Below are 26,300 nucleotides of genomic sequence, written 5' to 3' on the forward strand. Positions count from 1 at the left end.
CAGCTCATGTATTTGTAAAATCGAAGTGACTCGTACAACATGGAATTCATATAAAACGGAATAATCATCAGTGTTATAGGGGGGTTCGACTTTATAATATAATGAATAAAGTTACTCTATTAAAACTTGGCAAAAGATTGCCTTGCTGCCTACCTTATTTTGATGATTTGATACCCATTTACAATTTTAAATCATTCATTTCAAATCGAATTTATATTAATATTAGTAAATTAAAGTCTTTAGCTGTGATTAAAATTGTTATTCCCCTTCATTGTTATAGAAATTATATTCAAGTAGTTCATTATCAGTTTAGCACGAAAACCAACTATAAACTACGTTAAATAGATGATATAGATTTTAAAAATAATTTAATTTATCTTTAATGTTTGAAAAGAAAAGAAAAAAAGATTAAATTCGCTTTGTCAGTCTGTTTGTCTTGGAAATTAAAAGTGCCACAATTGAAATTTTGTATTTACTTTATACACCTGTTGGGTGTTTTCCTATTATTATTATTTTTTTTAATTTGAAAATAGCGTTAAACTAGAAAATTACTCAACAGAATAAAGTTTTTCAACAGTAAATTAATATATTTTTAAAATTTCAAACATTAAATGTTGTAACAATACAGTCGACTCTCATATAACACTGTTGATAATTCTGTTTTATATGAATTCCATGTTATAGAGTCACTTAGATTTTACAAATAGGCTTACGTGTGCCGGGCTGTGAACGGCTCACATATTTGTAAAATGTAAGTGACTCGTACAACATGGAATTCATATAAAACGGAATAATCAACAGTGTTATAGGGGGTCAACTGTAATTTATAAACGTATAAACTAAAAAGTTTTCACAATTTTGACAGGCATATTTGGTATCTTTTTAAAAATAAATTTGAGAATGTCTTAGCGTAGATTGTTTCTCGGACTTCGTAGATATAAATTCTCTTTATCGTCACAACAATATTTCAAATGTAAACAAAACAGAACAGCTTAATGAAGAGCAAAGAAGAATTGTATTTGACGAATTTTACAAACATAATGAGAAAAAAGGGCACAACTTCAGATTTTAGCAATTTATGGATATGGGGATAGCAAGAAGGGCATTTAATAGCATCATAGAAAGGCTGGAAAATACTTACTTGCTAGATGTCCAAGGAGTGGGCGAAACAGAATTGAAATGATAGATAGCAAAAGGGTGTCTTTGGAAAAAAAAGTGATCGGAAAGTTGGACAATCGCTAAGAAAACTTAAAAGAACGTCCAAAACATCTCATCGCTACGTTAAAAACATTTTATTCAAACAAAATGTTGTTATGAAAATGAAAGTCATCTCCAAAATACTCGTATACAAAAAATCAACTGAAACTGCAACTATGCTACACGTTGTTACGGACGATGAGTCATATAATGGAAGTGACTAGCTAGGAACAACACGTACTGGATGAGATTGAGATTGAAGTTAATCCATAGTTAAATTTAAACACTATGCAAAATTTCTTCAAAGTGTTGGCTTGGATAGCAATCAGTTCAAACAAAACATCCGTAGCACCCTTTTGCCTCTGCATCAACAAAGATGTGTACAGTACATAAAGGAGTGTATTAATTAAGAAAAGATTAACCTCATTCTTAAGAAACACCACACAGAACTGCACCTTTTGAGTAATGCGCAGCTGCAAGATCTAGCCAGCAGACATACGTGGCCTGCATGTCTTCTGGCCAAACCTGGCTGCTGTGCATTATGCAAAAGATGCAGTTTTCATGCTGTAGAAATACGGAAAGAAACAACGTTACAAATGTTTCTCAGGCATCATATGGAACGATTATGAAAGCAGAAAAGTTGCCGACTGAGGATCTGACTCCATAATTTAGAGACAGAAAAAACCAATTATGTCAATTTTGTGTTCCTGGATAATCAAATAAATTCGATAATTTGAGCAGATTTTTTGTCTACACACTCTTGTTTTCAGAAAATTATAACTGTTATAATATAAAATAGGTAACATGAACTCGAATGAACAGAAACAAGAGAATAAGAATTAACCGGTTTGACAAGATGTTAGCATATTAACTAAATATCTGTGAACTTAATTGACTGTTAATAAAAAAATTTATTAATGTAAATTTCATAACGTTATTTGCTTGACTATCATTAATTAAAATTCGTTTCCGTATGCGGAAAACTTTAATTATTGAGATTGATGAAAGATAATGACATTCAAATCATTATACATTTGGCATATTGACAACTTTTGATTATAGATACCAGTATCTATAAACTGCAAAGTTTCATGTAATTATATATATTCTTTTTAATGTTTATTTAGTCTATAAACTTAAATCGGTAACTTTGTGAATTGTTTTATAAATTCCTTGTAAGACTTTACGTTATTTTCTAACAAGACTATAGAAATCACATGGGAAATGGCCTTAAAATATAGCACATGTTTCTCTAGAAAACAGTTTCAATTCTTATAATATAAGAAAATGGATTTTAAAAAACAATAGATTTAAAACTGGCCAGTTTTTTTATTTATTACATTTAATATGAGAACAACAGAATTTTTTTCTTTTATTAAACATAACTTTAGATGAATTTATTTAAATTATTAATTTAAATAATCCAGTNTCAGTCATGCACAATTACAAACAGGAAAAGACAAAAGATAAAATAGCGCCTTCGTTTTATTACAGTCAAATCAATTAATGTTTGTTTGGTTATAGCAACGCAACACTTGGACGTTCTGCCTAGAGGGGATGCCTTTCGAGAGGTATTTTTAAGGGAAACTCGGTCATTGGCCTCTATTTAGGAGCGGAGAAAACCCGGGGAAACTCCAACGTGATCAGTCCATCAAAGCAAGGCGTGAACCCATGTCCGAACTCCCAGTGTTTAGGAAACGAAGACCGCTTGGCCACTGATGAACCCGAATCAATTAATGGAAGTCATTTATGATAATTCATAATTTTTATTTTTAAAATAAATTTTGAGGTAGAAATGAGTTGTATAAAAATTGTAAATGCTAATCACGAGTAAAATGTTCGTTAGATCCGATCTCACTCGAGATATGAAACGTGACCCCTTCTATCTCCTCACTCCCTTGACCTTTAAGCACCATAATTTCCCCTAATTCAGCATAAATTCCCCTAATATATAAACCTAGCAGCATAAATTCCCCTAAGCAGCATAAATTTCCCTAATATATAAACCTCCCTGCAAAATTTCAGAACTTCCGACAAAAAGCACTGAAGTTAAGCTTCAAACTGGGTAAACAAAATTATGCTCCCTCCAACACACTAACATCCATACATACAGAAAAACCCCGAATTTTTTTTGCATTTCTTGACGTTTCAAGGTTCTCTAAGTCAAAAGATGTAAAAATTTGGGAGTAATTTTTGACCGATTGCCATACTTTCCCTCTGTTATATATAACCGAGCCGAGAAAGTAAAAATGAATTTTATTAATTTAGAATTTACTTTTTTCATATTAATGTTATCTTGAATTTACCAAATCAATGATTTAAGACAATCGAAAATAGTGATTTGAAGATAATTAGGGCCTAAATCAAATGAGAGTCAGATTCCAAATAGGGATGTTAATTTATAGATTAAGTTAACTTGTGTTTACGTACAAATTCTTGTGGAAATAATCGATAAAATTTTATTCTAAATAGAGTAGAAAGGAACAGAATATACATAAGTATCCCGTTGCAGGAGTTATGTTGATTTTTCTTTATTCTTTTATAGGTAAATCATGACGCTAGGTAAGGAGGAATGAATTTAAATTATTTTCATGGTGTGGTTCCGAAGTCAACGTGAAATTGCTGAAGAGTTTAACATGCTGCATCCAGACTGCTGTGTGTGATTGATGGACAGTCTGGATGCAGCCTGTTAAAACCTGTACCTGCACCAGCGTTTCTCAGCTGATGGTCCGCGGTCCATCGTGGTGTAGAGAGTTTTAGGAGTCCGCGACACGACAAACATCGAGAAATACTGGTCTACACCATCAAAATAGCTTGAATCCATTCTTTGTTATTAAGTGTCATGCTTTATCTGTAACAGAATAAATAAAGATCAACATGATTCCTGACTTATGGAGCAGCCTTACATCATAATACCGCGAATTCAGTTTCTTTATAGTATTTATAATTATTTTCATATTTTACATTCGTGTATTAATTTAAATATTATTTAAAATTTAATAGTAATTAGTGATAAATTATTTAGTATATTTTATATAGTTTATTAATTTTTCCCCATTTCTTCTACATAAGAATTACTTTAATTTTAAGTCAGTATTTTTAACGACATAAAGAGTTGAAAAAATTTATATTATATAATTTTAACAAACTTTTTATAATATAATTTATTTAAGATATTATTATTAAACTATATTTTAGGGCAACACAGTAGCCGTTAAACGTTCATCCAGACAGAAAAGAATGGAACTTACACGTTGTGTATTGATGGAATTAAAAATAGTGAGTTATTTTATAATAATTTTAATGTAAATTTATATAATTTTTCACTTTATTTATTTATATTACATATTAATAAAAATAAATAAATTTAATTAAGATGCGCGAAGCTCAACATCAGAATATTGCTCGCTTTATTGGTGCGTGTGTTGACCCACCTAACATGGCCATCCTTACAGAATATTGTCCAAAAGGTAGCTTACAGGTAAATTTAACATACAGGAATTTTAAATTATCTATGAATTAAATATCATTTTTAATAAAATTATTTTATTGTAGGATGTACTATATAATGAATCGCTTGATCTAGATTGGATGTTTCGTTACTCTCTTATTAATGACATTGTAAAGGTAAAGTCTAATTAATCACCCCTCTGTTATACTATTGATTGATTTTTATGACATATCACTTTTACCACTGCTTCAATTTAACAGTATTTTTAAATACATTTCTGTAATTTATAGTTTAAATAATTAAATATAATAAAAATTTTATAGTTTTTATTAGTAAAAAAAATTATTAAGTATAGATTTAATAAAAAATTATATTAAATTCTAATAACCATATTTATTAATTGTATAATTAGTTCAAAAAGAACATTATAACAGCCATTATATATAAAAATAATTAGTCTATATTTCAAATTAATTAAATTTCTCTTATAAATTTTATTATATAATACAGTCAAACCTGTAAATAACGGCCTATGATGAGAACATAAAAAGTGGTCGGTGTTTGGATGTTTTTTAATGCAGTTTTCTTCAACGTTCCTGAAAAAATGGCCGCTAATTAGAGGTGGCCATTATTGAAGGTTCGAATGTATAATAAAAATAATTTAATAATTATTATTTTCATACTGCTTTAACTTTATAATTTATTTAATTTATACACCAAATTTGGATTATAAATATCAGGTAAACATGTTGTACAAGAATATAATTTAATAGATGATTAATTTATATTATGTTTTAATGCAATTTTATATGTTTTAGTAATTATTATAAAATGTTTAATTGTATTTTTGGTTAAATAAATTTTGTAATGAGTATAAATTATCAAAATTGTAGTTTTATAGTTAAAAATTTATTATTTTTTTTAGCATTAACGTGACATATTTTTGAAAGTACAATTTAAAGTTAATTACGAAAGTAATTTAATCGATATAAAATAATAGAGAATAATTTTAATTATTTTTTATATAAAAGTTAATTATTTTTATATAACTTGTACTGTTTTGCTTAGATAAAATGTTCATTTTCTAATTTTACATTCACTTGTCACACATTTTCTATTTTAAGAACTCTTATACCATCTTTTCTATTATTATCTTTTAACAAACTTTGCTGAATAAACTTAAATTCCAGTAGTTAAATTAATCCAATAAATTTTAATTATTAAATTTATATTTGTAACGAGAAGTTTTACATTTATGCATGACTTTTTATATTATAAATTTAAATTATATGCTGTAAATTTGTGTGGTTATATATGATTAATGTACAAATATTATTTAAAAATATAAATTTAAGAAATAAATTAATTAAAAATATCACTAGAAATTTTAATAAATTATTCATCATTTATTTATTTTTATTTTTTTCTTTCAATGTGTTAAGTTTGTTTCTTTTGCAGTTCTACTAGGACATTGACAATGAAAGGATTTTGAAGAAAATTTTTAAAATTACATCTACTAATATCGTGTGAGTCTGTTGAAAAATATTCTTTATTCGACATTATAAAAATATTTATTAAGATATTATATAATATACATTAAATTCGTTTACTTAAATGTTCTTTTTGAACTAAGAAGCATTTATCTACACAATTTGAAGGCAATATTCTTTATCAATTTTTATATAATCAATTATTTAATGATTAATCATTCATTCTATTTTCAGTTATATAATCATTGAAATGCTAGTAATCTGATATTTATAAGTTGTAAAATAAGTTAAATAATAATTTAAAAATAATTGCTGAAAGATATTTAAGTAATTAAATAAATTATTTTAAAATTTCTGAGCGATATTTAATAATAATTATATTATCAAAAGCAAATTTTGGATAATTAAAATTATCCAATTAAACATATTTATTAAACATATTTATGTCCACCAGCGGACAAAAACTACGGAACGCGTGACCAACTAACTACCAGTGTTCAGTGGTTTTACTGATTGTGGGTTCGACCCTCACAATGAGTTGGTCACGTGGAGTTTTCCGAGTTTTCTTCATGTTAGTGAAACCTAAATAGGGACCAGTTTTCCATAGAATACCTACAGGATGGCATCCCCTCGGCAGGTCGCCCACATGGCGCGTTGTCATAAACAAATAAACCAAACTACACTTAAACATATTTTATAGACGAATAAAAATATTTTTTAAAGATTTATTATAATAGAATTTTTAAAAAATAATATAAAATATTGATTTTTAATATATTTTGAAGCAGTAATAAAAGTGATTTTATTGAATTACAGTATTAAAATTACAGTGTCTTACTAGTAAAGCCACTAGTAATTTGTATATATGTGTTAATTTAAACTTATAATTATATATAAAATATGAATAAATAAACTACAAATAATTCTATAATTAAAAATAGAATTTTTTATAGGGTATGTGTTATCTTCACGGAGGCGAAATTGGTTCTCATGGTCGTCTTCGTTCGTCTAATTGCCTTGTAGATAGTCATTTTGTTCTAAAACTCACAGATTTTGGATTACCTTCTTTTCGACATGATGAAACATACATTGCTATTGAAATTGGCGATCAAAAAAGTAAGATATTTTATTTCTTTTTGATTCCTAAAGACGTTAAGAGAATCATCGTAAATCGAAATTTATTCCCTCGGGCTCAATGTCACAAATTGATATTACGTTATTGAAAATAAACTATATGGTAGTCAATTATCTAATGATTAATCACTGATAAATAATATATTTCCTATAATTATAATAGAAAATTTATGCCACTCGCAAATAGTAGTAAAGTGAGGGTGTAATGTAATTTTTACTTTCATAAATTTAGAATTTTTAAATGATTTAAATACTTAAATTTTTTAGAATATTTATGGAAGGCTCCAGAACTTCTTCGTCTAAATCATTGTCCTCCGGAAGGCACACAAAAAGGCGATGTTTATAGTTTCGGAATAATATTACAAGAAATTGTACTCAGAGAAGAACCTTTCTATCCTCATATCGAAAATATGGATATTTCAGGTGAGAAATATTATAAAAATCTTCTTTTATATCTTTTTGTAGAAGTCAAATGATATATTGTACATGTAATTTTATATCTACGTAGATATCATCGCTCTTGTCAGAAGTTCTGATGATCCCCCTTTTCGTCCGATTATCAGCAAAGGTACATGTATTAAAGAACTTCAAGATTTAATGCAAAACTGTTGGGCTGACGATCCAGATAATAGACCAGACTTTGGGCAAATTAAACAAGATATGAGAATTATTAATAGGTAAGTTATATATTACACATTTTTCCCCATAGAAAAAGAGCTATGAAATTTTAATAAATTCTTTTCTAGAGGTCAGAACGGAGAAGTTAATATAATGGATAATTTATTATCTCGCATGGAACAATATGCTGGAAATTTAGAACATTTAGTGGAACAAAGGACTGCTGCATTCCTGGAAGAAAAGAGAAAATCAGAAGAATTGTTATATCAAGTTCTTCCAAAGTAAATAAATAATTAATTGATTAAAATTAAAAAGTAGATCGATTCATTCTCGAAAAAATTAGTATTAAAACAGTGAAAAGTTAATCATTTTGATTCAATTCTAATATATTTTAATTTATTTAGCCTTAATTGTACATTACTTAGTTTACTATTTTACTTTGAATAGTCGCTTTATTAAGATCACGAGCTAATAGTAGGCTGCACCATTATGGCTTCAAATATTGCTATTATGTTATGTGGTATTCATAAATGTTGCGAGGAATATTGCCCATTTCAGCAGTTATATTATCTTTAATTCTGAGGACTTATGCAGATTTTATTCTGAAGATCATGGCTTTCCATTTATCTCATAGGTCTACGTAAAATTTTAGATCTAGAGATTGGCTTGTTTACAAATATGCTCGGCATTTTCATGTTCTTCAAATTATTTTTTGATGCATTTGTGTTGATTACCTGGATAAATTATCGTTCTGAAAGTATCCATTTTCCTTAGTAGCATCATTGAATATCCTTAATCAGTAATAATGTTGAGATATACTTCGAAAACCACTTTGTCTTCTAATGAAATCGAAGAATCAAATGTATGCCACAAAAATATATTCTATTACTCCGCCTCACTAGTGTGTGCTGACGATAAACAACAGATGGGGTTTTCCGCCCTATGGGCACTAAGAGAGTATTTTTTCAGACACATTACGTAGCATGGCCACAGTGGGGCGACTAGGCGGTGATGAACGGGGCCCGACTTATCCAGGACAGAGTACTCCGGAAAATTCCTGAGAATTTTTATCACACGGGTCCCCAGAGCGATAGGGTGACACCTTAAACGCCTAGGACATCCGGCAGCTCTGACAAATGGGTCAAAATATTTAATGAAATTCATGAAAAAGATCTTTAATAATTTGATAGAATTAGTTCCTCTTTAGCCAGGAATTGCAGTTTGTACAGAAAGAATATTTTCACTTGTGGATTTTCCTATGGTCAAAAGTGGAATCGAAATTCAATATTTAAGCCATAAAGCAATAATAATTTAGTTATTAAAAAAAATTGCGATTTACAACGCGATCAGTTTTATGATAAAAGTTACGAGTGACTAAAATTTATTAAAAACCATAAGTTCATCTGAAAAATATGTAAGATTTGACGCTGGAAAACATTCGACATCAATCTATTAATTTAAATTTGATATCATACTGTAATAAAATACTTAATATGTAATACATTTTTTTCATTATTAAATTTTCGAAAATAAAATCGTTCAGTAAAAGTGTATGTAGTTTTTTGTGACACAAAGTGAATATCCCTATTATTGCATTGATAAATTTGTAATAATGCTCATCTATATTTCTTGATGAAACTTTAATAAGAGAGGGCCCGTATTTATCACTTGTGGCTCCCTGCCCGTTTCGGCATCAAAAAATTATGATCAATTTATCTAAATCCGAATTGCATTGTTTATAAGATTTTTCTCATGTTCTTTCCTGAATTATGGTTATATAATTATATTGGTTCAATTGTCATTTAACGAAGATTACTTTCACGATAAGCTGTACTTTCGGCTGCTTAAGGATATATTCTAGACATTTCTACATTCTTAAATACTTGGTAGAAATTTTTCTAGAACAGTCAATTAATGAAGCACGCATCTTCGCATACATGTGTTATCTTTTCTGCAGTACGATACACCTTGAAATGTCGAGAAATGCAAAATATTTCGGGTTTTTTTCTGTGTCTATTGATGTTAGTGTGGGCGGCACGATTTTTTCACTCTGTTTGAAGCTTAATAACTTCTGTGCTTTCTATCGAAAATTTCTGAAATTTTCCAGAGAGGTTTGTGTATTAGGAAGATTGATGCTATTAAATTTCGGTGGTTAAAAGTCGAGGAGGTGGGGAGATAAACGGAATCGTGTGTATCTCCAGTAGGGTCAGACGTAATGACGATTTTACTTGTTATTAGAATTTACAATTTTTTATAAAACCCATCTCTACCCTGAAAATTAAGCTTTTGCCATTTTATAATAGTTAAAAATATGAATTAAGCATTAAAATTCCTCAATAATACGATTTGTTTTTCCCATTAAGGGAAGAAAAGCGTCTAGGTTACATTTATTTTCATATAGGCAATTATATTCTAATAAATAAATATAAAAGTTAGTTTTCCAAGTTCCAGCTTTACATGGTGCCAGAATGACGCTACGAAGATGATGAAAGGTGGTAATTTGTAAATACACTAATCATTCATGAGTGCTAATTTCCAGCACCGAATGAGAGAAAAATAGGAATGAAAGTGAATTTATAATATGTTATAATAATAATTAATNTTGGAAAAGAACACATATTTCAGATGTTTTATGCAATTGAACATTGCCGATAATAATATAATAATTCTTAAAGAAACTTTAAATACCGGCGATCATAATAATAGTGGTTTCTGACTTCGAAAAACACAAAGCCGTCTCTTGTAACAGATTTCGTTGCTCCTATTGTTTTCCTATTGCTCCTATAGTTTTTATCGTGTTTTTTCATGATATATTTCCATATCATGTTCTACCGTGTTCCTCATCTAATTGAAAAATTCTTTTCGACCAGTTGTATAGTCGTGCATATTTGTATTGTGCTCTTGTAGATTATTCTGTATTACGTGAAACCAGATTCACCCCCTTCAAAAATTGTAAAAGTCCATTAGAGCATGGTAAAAAGTCAAACCCGACGCTCGAATATTATTTTTATAATATTTTAAGCATCAAAATCATAAATTCAGCTAATTTAATGCTTACAGGTATGAAGGCCTAATATCGTTATTTTAATTTATTATTCTATTTTATTATTTTGTATTATAAGTTACATGAAATTTATTATATGATATATTTAAAATAAAAATATAAATTTGAGGTATTTTAAATAAAATTCAAAAATTTATTTTAATAAATTTGTCGATTCGGTAAATTTTTTAAGATAAAAATAAAAGTAATAATTCATAAATTCTTAAAATTAATATATTAATATACAGTAGAAAATACTAATTTTTAAAGAACAACTGAAACTGATTTTAAGGGGATTCGAATCAGAACGTGCAAACTCACATTTATCCCTGTGAATGAAAAGTAAGTTTTTAAATATTGTATACAGACTTATAGACTAACTTTTATATGGACCTTGCAATGTATATACACATATAGGAATATTTGTATAGGTGTGTTTGACATATTAAACATATTCTAGAGTACTTTTCTTATACTTAAAAGTAAAGAGACTGGACTTAATGAGCCTCTCCCTGATCTGATTACACTGCTAGCTTAGTCAAAGTCTCATCCCATCTCATGAGAAAGTTATAATTAATTTTAAAATAAATTAAAATAAAATTTCGTTATTTGTGAAAATAAACTTTAATTTATATCAGTATCATGTAATTGTTAATACATTTTCCACTTTTGCTAAATTTTGAGAGATTCTTAGCCCTAGTCCACTGCTGACCCATATTCTATGCCTAATGATAAATATCTTAATTATTTATGATTTTAATATTAAATAATAATAGTAGTAGTAGTAATAGTTCATATATAGCATATTCCTATTAAAATACGGAGTAAGAAAATCACAGGTGCTTGGTTTTTTGGAATAAATTCAGCTAAATTAATGTTGATTAATTTAATTTTTAATATAAACATTATAATTATTAACTAGATTTTATTGAATTATTCAACGGAATAATCAGTTTAATCGTCCTAATTTTATAGTAATTGCTGTTATATAATTAATATTATCATCACAGAAAATTGTTTTATATTAAATCTAGCTAAATTTATGAATATTGTAAATTATATTATCTTATATTGTAAAAAATTCAAAGAAAAGTTGTAAATAAAAGCATTCATATATAATATGAAAACTTTCGTTCAGTTTTTTAAATAAAATATTTATGATTGTGTATAACATTAAATGATCTTAGTAATGATTTCTCTACTGTAAAAATGATGACCTCATATAATTTTATGATTAAAAAAAATTTGTTCTCGTTCGATAGCAGAATGACAAAGTGGAAAATAGTACACTGACCCGATTACTGCTATTTTCCCTGATATTTTAGTAACATTAAATGTTTTTTCTTTCAATAAATGATAATTTTTTCTAAGATTATCATATTTTTATTCTTACTTCTTTAGGAATAAATATAAAGATGGCTTATAGATATTTATTTCTAATACTTAGTTTTATTTAGATAAAGGAATAAATAACAACAGTGTTTGATAAACTATCTAATATATAAACAACACTGAAAAGTTGGAAATTTCATTTTTAATTTTTTACCGTCTCCTCAGATAAAAAAAAAAAACCTTTCAAAAACTTCTTTTCAGCTAAAAAGTCTACTTTATATTTACTCTAAAAATCTTCTTCATGCATACTTTTTTCTATAATTTAAAAAGTATAACTATAACACAAGCATTCATTATACAAAATGCTTCCTTTCTTACAGTATATTCTTAAGTCGATTTTTCCAATGCAAATCTTGTCACCGTATCTTAGGGGAATCCATAAGAAGGAATAGATTCACAGAGCAATTCTGGAATAATTCAATCGCAGTAGGGCGAATGGCCCGCAAGAAAATAGTTTCATAGTTTGCCAAAGAACTTGATGTTTCGAATTTTCATGCAAGAAGTGGATGACTTGACAAGTTTCATTTGCGTCACAATATTATGTTTTGAGCAGTTTATGACGAAAATCAAAAGTAAACGATGATGTTATTGATGAGTAAAAATCAAGAGTTTCGATTATTATTGATGAAAATGCTGAACACAATACAGAAACACGGACTAAACCTTTCGTTGTTAAAGTTCTGTCTGTAATTGTTTTGTAAACAATTGCAGACAGAACTTGGAAAGCAAAGACTAACTGTTGCCTTCTGTACTAAAGTGTATAGAAAAAGTAATCATCGTTGATAACCCACACAGTTCTTCAACCAAGGTGTTTCAAAAATGTTAATACTGTATTATACAACTAGGTGTTTTATGGTTCGCAAATAAGAAAGAGTAGACGACGTATCAAATTTTCGTTCATATCTTAATAAGTTGAATGACAAAACAGAAGTTTGAGGCCTGATAAAATATAAAATGATAAAATTATGACAAGAAAATTAAACTTGTTTTCTGTTCTCTTTCTCAATAAAGACATCAATCTATCTATGACGATTTTCATATTGTATAATAAATTTGCACACTTGCGCAATTTGCAATATATCATGAAATCTTACGAGTTACATCTAAAATATGTGACCTTCCCATTAAAAAAAAAATCTTTGCCGATGATGCATACAGTATGTGGTTCTTCCAGCCGGTATAGAGTTACATAAATAAAGATAATAATTATTATTTATTATCCCTTTTATTATATAACTGAATTATTATATTATTACATAGCTCTAATTAATGATAAACTATAAGATTCATCTGATTATTATTTATGAAATAAAATATATTTAATTCCAAAAATTAAATTAACCAAATTATATTAAAGTCTTGAATATTAAAGTATGAATACATGTTATTACTCAAATTTAAGGCAGTCTATTAATTACGTGTACAGTTTTTGAACCACTTTTAACCCATTCTCAATTTTCGTAATGATGTAATTAAGGGGATAAACGATTTGTCAAAAGTACTTTTGACAAATCGTTTATCCCCTTAATTACGTGTACAATAGTTCACAAACCCCCTGACATTGAATAAATCACTTTAAAAAGTTCTGGAAATATTTTTTAACCTGATAACTCATTGACATGCCTAGTAATAAGCTTATAAAATAAATTCATATGCCACTGATACAACTAAAAAAATTCCGCGTAGATAATTCATAGACTCCTTCCTCCCCCATCGTGTAAAACTGTATATTTTTGCGATTCCCCTTAAATTGCATACATGCACTTTAATTTAATGATTTATTAATACATTTTCAACATGAATTCGTAAACTCTTTATATAACTAATATTTTAATATTAAAAAAAATATTAAAGAAAATATATTGATTTAATAATTTATTCATTTTTATAAATAAAAATGAATGGTTATTGACATTTTGAAGCAATTTTTAACTCACAATCTGTCACTGAAGGTGCTATAAACTCTTCATTGTTATGCTACATTTTGTATTTTTTTAAAATGTATTTAATTCTGAGAACAAAAAATTGAATATTTTTATTCGACTATAATCTTCCCTGAACTAAAAATTCTTGACAATTCTAGGAAAACTCTGTGTAATTATTACGTATCAGTCAGCTGTCATGCATCTGAAGGAATACATCTATATTCATGTATAAACTATACAGGAAAAGAACAGACTCTACGATGGCGGTTTAAATTATTACTTATAAACAAAAATTCGGAATTTAAATTATAATTTAAATTAAACGATTTTTTGTATATTTAAAGATATTTTTAACATCAAAATCAAAGTACTAAAGTATTATTATTGATACTTTTGTGCCTATAATAAAATAACATTTTAATGCGTATATTTTAAAAATTAATAGAAAATAAATTATTAAAATATTAGTTCTTTAGATATTAGCATTGCATAATTTGAAAATATACGCGTACAAACAACGAAAGTACACTCGAACTTCCTCTTCCTAACAACGGCCACCGCTATACAGCGGCCACTTTTTTCAGAAACTTGTGGTTTATACAAAAATGTATACAAAATAACCTCTGAACAACGGAAACCTCCAAATAACGACTGTTTTTATGTTCCGTCAGTAGCCGTTGTTCAGAGGTTTGATTGTATTAACTTAAATATTAACATAATTATACATCATATAGTATTTATATTTTGTTAAAACATTTTAATTTTTTTTTTTATAATTTATNTTTATTCTTAGTTTAAATAAACCAAAATATAAGCTTATGAAAGATTGGAAAGAATCATAACTGTGCATATAAATTATACAATAATTTCCATAAAATGTACACGTAATTAAAGAGAGTAGGGGATTTTCCAAAAGAACATCGTTGCATACAACAGGGAAAAAGGGTATGAAAAATGGTTCAAAAATGCTCGGTACCTTATATTTAAAAAGTGGCCCACACTAGGCCAATTTTTTCCGTTAGACCAACAATAGGATGGCCGGATATGAATGTTGTGGCCTGACGTATACAGGACAGAACGCCATGTAAAATTCTTGAGATTGCTCTCCCGGATTCATCAAAACTGTAGACTGACGCCTTAACCGCCTCGATTATCCGGCCATCAATTTAAATGTATAACATATATTCTAGAAATTATCATTATAATAATAGTAATAAATATTAACAAATCAAAGTTTATGTATATAAATTTATTTATTGCGTTATTTTTAAATTTAAAAAATTCAATAAAAACCTGGTATGTAAGAAAATACTAAGCTATAACCATGTTTTAAAGTAAATTTTATTTTACACATTTCATTAACTTATTAATAATAATTAATTACAATCTTTATTATTAGGTCTGTAGCAGAGCAATTGAAACAAGGAAAAGCCGTAGAACCAGAGATGTTTGATAGCGTTACCATTTACTTCAGTGATATTGTTGGATTTACATCAATGTGCTCAGTTAGTACACCAATGCAGGTATAATATTTTTCTTTTTTTGTGTGTGTGTTATAAATGTAAATTAGGCATATTAACAAGCAGCGTTGTAACAAGGGAGTTACACCGCTGCCAATTAGTAAGGGGAACAGCCTCCTTACCTTTTCAAATAAATAAATTAAGAAAATAATTCAATAATTACAAGAAAAGCGCAGTTATATAATACAATATCCGAGAGTTTACTCTTCATCCACAGCATTAATGCCTATATCCACAGTGGTACAAGGGAGAATGTAGGTTTGTACGCTGTAATTCGGATCACCCCAAAACTGGTCATAGTTATGCCACTGTTAAGTGGTTGCTTAGAACTCAACTACTGAGAGGTCTCCAAATTAATTTGGGCATTTTTATTTCTTTTTTTATAAACAAGAAACAATTTGGAAAGAAAAAAATATATAAATATTCAATTTTATGTATCTTACATGCAAATATAGAGATAAATTAATAGTGAAATTATAATTTAAGTTAAAATACTTTTATTTTCTAAAACACTTGATAATCATATAATACATTTTAATGTTCTCGAGATATTTCATGAAATTTTTCTATTATTCTTCAATAATATTAAAAAATGTTTCCGCAACTTTAAAGATCTTTTCAACTAACTATTGGCTTCTAGAGGTTCCATGTACAATTTCTGGATCCATAACTCCTCCATTACTTTAATGCATTAAATATAATTATAGATAAAGCTATGAAAATGTCTTCTTACGAGATTATTTTATGAAATAACGAATGGATTTGTAATAAATTTATTATTTATAATATTCCTGGAACAGTACATAAATTTTGATTATTAAAATACAGTCGACCCCCCTATAACACTGTTGATTTTTCCGTTTCATATGAATTCCGTGCTGTACGAGTCACTTAGATTTGGAATTCATATAAAACGGAAAAATCAACAGTGTTATAGGGTGATCGACTGTTTAAGAATTAAAATCATTTTTCTCCGCTAATAATTATGTTTTCTATTATTTATACATAGACTATATTTTTCCCAACTAATCGAAACTTATTTTAATTTGCTTTTTTTTCAATTAGCTTGATCCGTAGAGCGGGCTGGGTTTGCATATAATAAATAGGCTGAAGCTTAGGACCTCGCGTTATGAATCTCTAGCTTAGGCCTCATACTTTTACATCTCATTATATCGCGCAGGAAAAGGGCCTGTTATACGTTACAACGTAGGGCCACAACATGTTTAGGTCCGGCCCTGTCCCTAGAACAACTTCCAACATGAACAGAACAACTAAAATAATCAAACATCTTATTTTAAGATCCATAAAGTAAATACAATAGATTGTCGTTAACGTCATCCCTATGGTTTGTAGATAGAAGATTGTTAACCTGAAACTTCCTGAAAATATAATCTAAAAAAGACTGATATTAGATATACAAAAGTCAGATAAATTTGCTTATAGTTTGAAGCTTAATAATATGATTTCTGGCAGGTAAGCGGAAGAGATAATCGATATTGTTTAGTTCATTTTACTCTCCGAACTTGAGAAAAGGTCGACGGTTACCAAACTAAGTTTCCTTAAGCGGAGTGAAGCATACACTAAAGTATAGAGTTTCTGCTGAGACGTTAACATTACGTTCTGAATAAATTGGAAACATAATTTGAATTTTTGTTTCTAAAAAGCTTAAAAATAATGCACTGTTATTAATAAGTCAACAGCTCTTTTCTTTGAGCTGCATGTTTAATTGCTTTACGAGAATGAATTAGATCGTAAAAACGAGTATTTTGTGTATATTCATATATACAATTTCATTGCAACATAGTTTTTGAAGTAAAACTTTTTGTTGGCACGAGTAAATTCGTTCATAGAAGTCGAAGTGTGTGTAACATTTCATAACTTTAAAGTGGTAGTAGTAATGACGTGTTTTCAGTAGCAATGCCTTTCGCTCCCTTTCGTTGTTCAAAAACATGTAAAAATTACAATTATTGCACTATTAATTTGGGGAGACTCCTACATATTATGGATCTAGGGGCACCATAATTCTAAATGTTTCACTAACCATTACATCGATATGATTCATATGAAGATAGAAGAGAATTCAATATATCACTTATGGTAGCTGTTATTTCGTTATGAATGTGTCTCTTTAATCTGACAAATTAAGTTCGGTAGACTATCAATACAGTTTTATTGATAGTTTACCGGATTAAAGATTAAAGAGACACATTCATAAAGAGAATTCAAGAAAACAAAGTTTCACTGTTAATTACAACAAAGATAATATACAGAGAGCTCGCTTGTTGATTTGAACAAGCAAATAATCCAATTTTCAGTGAGAAAACGTTAAAAAATTCATTTAGAACTGTGTGTTTGTACACACTTGTTTTATTTATTTATGTCAACTTGTAAATATTAAACAATAAATAATATTCCACGTACATTTATTAATAGAAGACATATAAGATTGTTTTAAAATATAAAATGTACTGTATATAATAGAGATTATATTTAACAATTACGGGTTGTGTCATGTACTGTAAATTAAAATATCAAATAATACAAAATGTTGGAGTTTTATTAATAGAACTTAATGCTTCAAGCATTGTTCGAATAAGAACTTTTATATTTTAGAATTTAATGACATTATTGAATTTTTATGTTTAAAATTCAATAATTAAACTAAATATCGCTTTAAAGGAGATTCTTCACTTAATATTTTATTTATAATTTATTATTTATGGAATATTATCTTTAGAAATTAAAGATATTTTTATTGTATTTTATAGGTAGTGGATTTCTTAAATGATCTATATACTTGTTTCGATTCCATTGTTAGTGATTTTGATGTTTATAAGGTAAGTCAGTTTTTAAATTTTTCGGCCATACTCGACTTTGCGCTAATTTCAGATGTGAAGAAATAATGGCATTAAATTGAGGTTTAATTGTACGTGTGATTGTGATTAAAAAATATGTGTTCAATGATGTTCGGAGAGATATTTAGCAGTCCAAATACAATCAAATCTGGTATGATGGCATTTCAGGATATAAGGAAGAAATTGTCATTAAAAAATTTAGTACCAAAACTCACCACTATAACACTTTCTGGCATTGCAAGCAACAAAAAGAAATAGTTTCATTTGTAGAGACACTTAAAATAGTGTGCTTTTTCGAGGACATTTGCGAATTTGAAAGCTTTAAAGACTATTACATTATAGTTGAGAAGCATCACAGCAAGTTAATTGAACTCAAAATCCATCGCCATCAAGTTTTACATCTTTAGAAAGAGGACCAACTTGAGCAGTATTCCCTGTACAGCATGAGTCTTGTACAAATAAAATGCTTGTTTGCAGCACCAAAATGGCGAATTTTGATACTAATTTCCTTTTTATGGAAATGCCTTCAGCGTATACTGAAATGTCACCAAACTTGATTTGGTCGCATTTGCAATGCTAAATATTTTTTTGAACAGCGTTGAATAGGGATATAGTACTTTAATTACGATCACTTACAATTTTTACTTTTTACAAAGACCCCTTTGTACTTCAATAATAACAAAGTATGGTTTTATATTTTAGGTGGAAACGATAGGTGATGCGTATATGGTGGTTTCAGGCCTTCCAGATAGAAATGGAATCAACCATGCTTATGAAATCTCACGTCTTGCATTAACTCTTCTCCATGCCATGGAAAATTTTCATATTCGACACAGACCAGAAGAAAAATTAATGCTCCGAATCGGTATCCATACAGGTATGATAGAATGCAAATAATTTTTAATAATTTCATAAAAGTTTCATAAATTGAATAAAATTCTTATAAATTATAGGATCTTGTTGTGCGGGAGTAGTTGGACAGAAAATGCCAAGATACTGTCTTTTTGGTGATACTGTCAATACAGCCTCAAGAATGGAATCGACTGGAGAACGTAAGTTTTATTAATTCTACTTGTAAATGACCTTATAAAATAAAGGTTAATTACATAAAAAATTGTTTTTAGCATTGAAAATTCATATTAGTTCATCAACAAAGCATCTTTTAGATCGTTTTGGCAGTTTTATAGTTGTTCCAAGAGGAGAGATCGATGTTAAAGTAAGTTTTTTGGACCGTCTCTTGCTTGTATAAGCATAATTTTGTAGTTTAGACTTTGATATCACTTGAAATTTATATATTTGAACAGGGTAAAGGAAAGATGGAAACGTATTGGTTATTAAGAGAGGGAGAACCCGAAGACTTTTTTCACAGAGCGCAAACTAAGTATGGCTGGTGAATTGTTTCTATGCTGAAAAACCTTTGTATAATAGAATATAATGCTGCCATGCAGTCGAAACGTGAATCAGTTCTAATATTTTGTAAATTATAAACAATCATAGTGTTTCGTAAATAGTGTGAATAGTGTATATTGTACAGCTGTGTAACAGTTCTCATTGTACATAAAATAAATGCATCATTTGTACAGTCTTTGTATGCTTGATCTATTCGAATTAATTAATCTAGTGTAATAATAATTTGTGTAAAGTTAGTTTACGCCAAATACAAACAAAGCAACCCTCACTTAGGTTTGCTATGGTTTAGGCTAATCTTTTTACTTCTTTTTTAACATAGATTTATGTAAAAAATATGATTAATAAAATCATATTTTTTAGTTTAGATGAGCAATAAAAGTAATTAGATTTTTAAACAATTACCAATTTACGAAATACTTCTAACTTGATCATGTTAAATAGAATTGAAGAAAGAAAAAGAATATAATAAAGGGCCTCTTGTCCCTAAGCTTTCTATATCTTGTCTTGATTTTTATCTATCTAACTTCGTTCGCGAGATTAAGAGAAGACAGACAAACAGACAGACGCCAGTAAAAATTTATAAGTCTATAATTTTTGAAAAGTGCAACCCAACAAGAAGGACGGGGAGGAATAAGGAAATAAGGACAAGTAATACAGTGCGAATAAGTACCCACTGGATAATTTAATACAGCGAATTATAAGAAGTAGCTTCTCCTTATGTGAAATACAAAGAAGTACATAAAACAGTAAAGTTTATTTCTCAATATACAGTAAGTTCTCGACTTTGCAGTTTATTCTTTCCGAAGGTTTCTACACAAAATCGCATCATGCTTACATACTGTTTCCTATATACAGGTATTTTTACGATATATATCATCTACTGTTAGGTGTATCTTTGCGTGTCATCGCTACTGATGTTCTTTCAACCAAATTACAAAATTGTATATACTTACTTCCATATACATCATTCATCCATTGTATATATTTAATATATTTCTGTCAACATTTTGTGTTCTTTGTTTGCAAGTTCTTTCATCAAAATCTTCAATCAAACAATGTAAACGTTCTTTTACTAGCAACATGCAACTTTTAAGCCAATTTTCTTAATTAAAATTGACTAAATAAGTAAAACTACTGAACACTAGTAAGTAGTCGCGAATTCGCGCCTGAATAACGATCTGAACACGTGGTGTGTTTAACATAAATAGGGGCAGTTTCTCATAAAAAGTTCTCCCGGAAGCAATAATTAAATGCTTTTTTTCAAAATAAAAAAAAAAGTGTTCTTTGCACTTATAATCTGAAGTTCTACAACCATTGTTTACGCTTGAAATTACTTTATAAAAAAAGTAATATTGTATAAACATTTCTAGGTGTTATTTACATAAAGATAAATTCTCTTTTTACAATCAAAACAACTGTTTTCTTTGCAGAAGAAAATTATATACAGTATAAATATTCGTTTATAAATATACCTGCCAAATATTGACGTTTCAACAATAAATGTTTGTCTTTTTAATTCTTTGAAAAATAATATCAAAACAGTGATAATTCACAGATATCTACCGTAAATGGCTGACGGCTGAGACGGAATCGATTTTTCATATTCAGTACTTTAATACAGCATTCTTACAATGGAAACTCTTGAATATGGTTTATAACCAAATTAATGACAGTGATGGTACTGTGAATTTGCTTATAAATATGTTATTTAATTTTTATAGACTAAACTAGTTGTATATTTTGCTTATTTTTTGATATTATTCGTAGCATTTGTATACTGTTACCTATACAGTATTATAAAATACATATATCATTATATTAATATAAGATGCCTGTGCGTGCGCGGGTTTCTATAAATTATATTACAGAAACTTTATACAAGTATATGTATGGTGTATATCTTTATACTTTATTTGTAATATTAATCTAAGAAAAACATTAGATATAATTTTTTGTAATATTTATGGAACTTTATACAATTATTTTTCTATCCACATTAAAGTAGTAAGAAGATATGCACATAAAAAAATAACATGTCAATAAAAATTTCAATTTGTGCAAACTGCGTTGGAAAAGAACACATATTTCAGATGTTTTATGCAATTGAACATTGCCGATAATAATATAATAATTCTTAAAGAAACTTTAAATACCGGCGATCATAATAATAGTGGTTTCTGACTTCGAAAAACACAAAGCCGTCTCTTGTAACAGATTTCGTTGCTCCTATTGTTTTCCTATTGCTCCTATAGTTTTTATCGTGTTTTTTCATGATATATTTCCATATCATGTTCTACCGTGTTCCTCATCTAATTGAAAAATTCTTTTCGACCAGTTGTATAGTCGTGCATATTTGTATTGTGCTCTTGTAGATTATTCTGTATTACGTGAAACCAGATTCACCCCCTTCAAAAATTGTAAAAGTCCATTAGAGCATGGTAAAAAGTCAAACCCGACGCTCGAATATTATTTTTATAATATTTTAAGCATCAAAATCATAAATTCAGCTAATTTAATGCTTACAGGTATGAAGGCCTAATATCGTTATTTTAATTTATTATTCTATTTTATTATTTTGTATTATAAGTTACATGAAATTTATTATATGATATATTTAAAATAAAAATATAAATTTGAGGTATTTTAAATAAAATTCAAAAATTTATTTTAATAAATTTGTCGATTCGGTAAATTTTTTAAGATAAAAATAAAAGTAATAATTCATAAATTCTTAAAATTAATATATTAATATACAGTAGAAAATACTAATTTTTAAAGAACAACTGAAACTGATTTTAAGGGGATTCGAATCAGAACGTGCAAACTCACATTTATCCCTGTGAATGAAAAGTAAGTTTTTAAATATTGTATACAGACTTATAGACTAACTTTTATATGGACCTTGCAATGTATATACACATATAGGAATATTTGTATAGGTGTGTTTGACATATTAAACATATTCTAGAGTACTTTTCTTATACTTAAAAGTAAAGAGACTGGACTTAATGAGCCTCTCCCTGATCTGATTACACTGCTAGCTTAGTCAAAGTCTCATCCCATCTCATGAGAAAGTTATAATTAATTTTAAAATAAATTAAAATAAAATTTCGTTATTTGTGAAAATAAACTTTAATTTATATCAGTATCATGTAATTGTTAATACATTTTCCACTTTTGCTAAATTTTGAGAGATTCTTAGCCCTAGTCCACTGCTGACCCATATTCTATGCCTAATGATAAATATCTTAATTATTTATGATTTTAATATTAAATAATAATAGTAGTAGTAGTAATAGTTCATATATAGCATATTCCTATTAAAATACGGAGTAAGAAAATCACAGGTGCTTGGTTTTTTGGAATAAATTCAGCTAAATTAATGTTGATTAATTTAATTTTTAATATAAACATTATAATTATTAACTAGATTTTATTGAATTATTCAACGGAATAATCAGTTTAATCGTCCTAATTTTATAGTAATTGCTGTTATATAATTAATATTATCATCACAGAAAATTGTTTTATATTAAATCTAGCTAAATTTATGAATATTGTAAATTATATTATCTTATATTGTAAAAAATTCAAAGAAAAGTTGTAAATAAAAGCATTCATATATAATATGAAAACTTTCGTTCAGTTTTTTAAATAAAATATTTATGATTGTGTATAACATTAAATGATCTTAGTAATGATTTCTCTACTGTAAAAATGATGACCTCATATAATTTTATGATTAAAAAAAATTTGTTCTCGTTCGATAGCAGAATGACAAAGTGGAAAATAGTACACTGACCCGATTACTGCTATTTTCCCTGATATTTTAGTAACATTAAATGTTTTTTCTTTCAATAAATGATAATTTTTTCTAAGATTATCATATTTTTATTCTTACTTCTTTAGGAATAAATATAAAGATGGCTTATAGATATTTATTTCTAATACTTAGTTTTATTTAGATAAAGGAATAAATAACAACAGTGTTTGATAAACTATCTAATATATAAACAACACTGAAAAGTTGGAAATTTCATTTTTAATTTTTTACCGTCTCCTCAGATAAAAAAAAAAAACCTTTCAAAAACTTCTTTTCAGCTAAAAAGTCTACTTTATAATTACTGTAAAAATCTTCTTCATGCATACTTTTTTCTATAATTTAAAAAGTATAACTATAACACAAGCATTCATTATACAAAATGCTTCCTTTCTTACAGTATATTCTTAAGTCGATTTTTCCAATGCAAATCTTGTCACCGTATCTTAGGGGAATCCATAAGAAGGAATAGATTCACAGAGCAATTCTGGAATAATTCAATCGCAGTAGGGCGAATGGCCCGCAAGAAAATAGTTTCATAGTTTGCCAAAGAACTTGATGTTTCGAATTTTCATGCAAGAAGTGGATGACTTGACAAGTTTCATTTGCGTCACAATATTATGTTTTGAGCAGTTTATGACGAAAATCAAAAGTAAACGATGATGTTATTGATGAGTAAAAATCAAGAGTTTCGATTATTATTGATGAAAATGCTGAACACGATACAGAAATACGGACTAAACCTTTCGTTGTTAAAGTTCTGTCTGTAATTGTTTTGTAAACAATTGCAGACAGAGCTTGGAAAGCAAAGACTAACTGTTGCCTTCTGTACTAAAGTGTATAGAAAAAGTAATCATCGTTGATAACCCACACAGTTCTTCAACCAATGTGTTTCAAAAATGTTAATACTGTATTATACAACTAGGTGTTTTATGGTTCGCAAATAAGAAAGAGTAGACGACGTATCAAATTTTCGTTCATATCTTAATAAGTTGAATGACAAAACAGAAGTTTGAGGCCTGATAAAATATAAAATGATAAAATTATGACAAGAAAATTAAACTTGTTTTCTGTTCTCTTTCTCAATAAAGACATCAATCTATCTATGACGATTTTCATATTGTATAATAAATTTGCACACTTGCGCAATTTGCAATATATCATGAAATCTTACGAGTTACATCTAAAATATGTGACCTTCCCATTAAAAAAAAAATCTTTGCCGATGATGCATACAGTATGTGGTTCTTCCAGCCGGTATAGAGTTACATAAATAAAGATAATAATTATTATTTATTATCCCTTTTATTATATAACTGAATTATTATATTATTACATAGCTCTAATTAATGATAAACTATAAGATTCATCTGATTATTATTTATGAAATAAAATATATTTAATTCCAAAAATTAAATTAACCAAATTATATTAAAGTCTTGAATATTAAAGTATGAATACATGTTATTACTCAAATTTAAGGCAGTCTATTAATTACGTGTACAGTTTTTGAACCACTTTTAACCCATTCTCAATTTTCGTAATGATGTAATTAAGGGGATAAACGATTTGTCAAAAGTACTTTTGACAAATCGTTTATCCCCTTAATTACGTGTACAATAGTTCACAAACCCCCTGACATTGAATAAATCACTTTAAAAAGTTCTGGAAATATTTTTTAACCTGATAACTCATTGACATGCCTAGTAATAAGCTTATAAAATAAATTCATATGCCACTGATACAACTAAAAAAATTCCACGTAGATAATTCATAGACTCCTTCCTCCCCCATCGTGTAAAACTGTATATTTTTGCGATTCCCCTTAAATTGCATACATGCACTTTAATTTAATGATTTATTAATACATTTTCAACATGAATTCGTAAACTTTTTATATAACTAATATTTTAATATTAAAAAAAATATTAAAGAAAATATATTGATTTAATAATTTATTCATTTTTATAAATAAAAATGAATGGTTATTGACATTTTGAAGCAATTTTTAACTCACAATCTGTCACTGAAGGTGCTATAAACTCTTCATTGTTATGCTACATTTTGTATTTTTTTAAAATGTATTTAATTCTGAGAACAAAAAATTGAATATTTTTATTCGACTATAATCTTCCCTGAACTAAAAATTCTTGACAATTCTAGGAAAACTCTGTGTAATTATTACGTATCAGTCAGCTGTCATGCATCTGAAGGAATACATCTATATTCATGTATAAACTATACAGGAAAAGAACAGACTCTACGATGGCGGTTTAAATTATTACTTATAAACAAAAATTCGGAATTTAAATTATAATTTAAATTAAACGATTTTTTGTATATTTAAAGATATTTTTAACATCAAAATCAAAGTACTAAAGTATTATTATTGATACTTTTGTGCCTATAATAAAATAACATTTTAATGCGTATATTTTAAAAATT

General features: G+C 27.8%; 1 protein-coding gene across 3 annotated transcripts in view; it reads left to right on the plus strand.

Moving 5' to 3' along the window:
• LOC111622525 (atrial natriuretic peptide receptor 1-like) overlaps nt 1-20,205 on the plus strand; it is a 39,695-nt gene extending 19,490 nt beyond the window's left edge. For all 3 annotated transcript variants that reach the window (XM_023364927.1, XM_023364925.1, XM_023364926.1), the window contains 13 exons: nt 4,396-4,476; nt 4,574-4,678; nt 4,753-4,824; nt 7,092-7,254; nt 7,540-7,695; nt 7,781-7,949; nt 8,019-8,171; nt 15,650-15,773; nt 18,539-18,607; nt 19,328-19,502; nt 19,579-19,677; nt 19,750-19,841; nt 19,930-20,205. In XM_023364927.1, coding sequence (XP_023220695.1) covers nt 4,396-4,476; nt 4,574-4,678; nt 4,753-4,824; nt 7,092-7,254; nt 7,540-7,695; nt 7,781-7,949; nt 8,019-8,171; nt 15,650-15,773; nt 18,539-18,607; nt 19,328-19,502; nt 19,579-19,677; nt 19,750-19,841; nt 19,930-20,019 — 1,548 coding nt within the window. In that variant the 3' untranslated portion in view covers nt 20,020-20,205. The remainder of the gene's footprint in view (nt 1-4,395; nt 4,477-4,573; nt 4,679-4,752; nt 4,825-7,091; nt 7,255-7,539; nt 7,696-7,780; nt 7,950-8,018; nt 8,172-15,649; nt 15,774-18,538; nt 18,608-19,327; nt 19,503-19,578; nt 19,678-19,749; nt 19,842-19,929) is intronic.
• The last annotated feature ends 6,095 nt before the right edge of the window (nt 20,206-26,300 follow it).

Source organism: Centruroides sculpturatus, unplaced genomic scaffold (genome assembly GCF_000671375.1).
Source record: "Centruroides sculpturatus isolate CEXI.00-Female unplaced genomic scaffold, Cexi_2.0 scaffold291, whole genome shotgun sequence".
Taxonomy (NCBI): Eukaryota; Metazoa; Arthropoda; class Arachnida; order Scorpiones; family Buthidae; genus Centruroides; species Centruroides sculpturatus.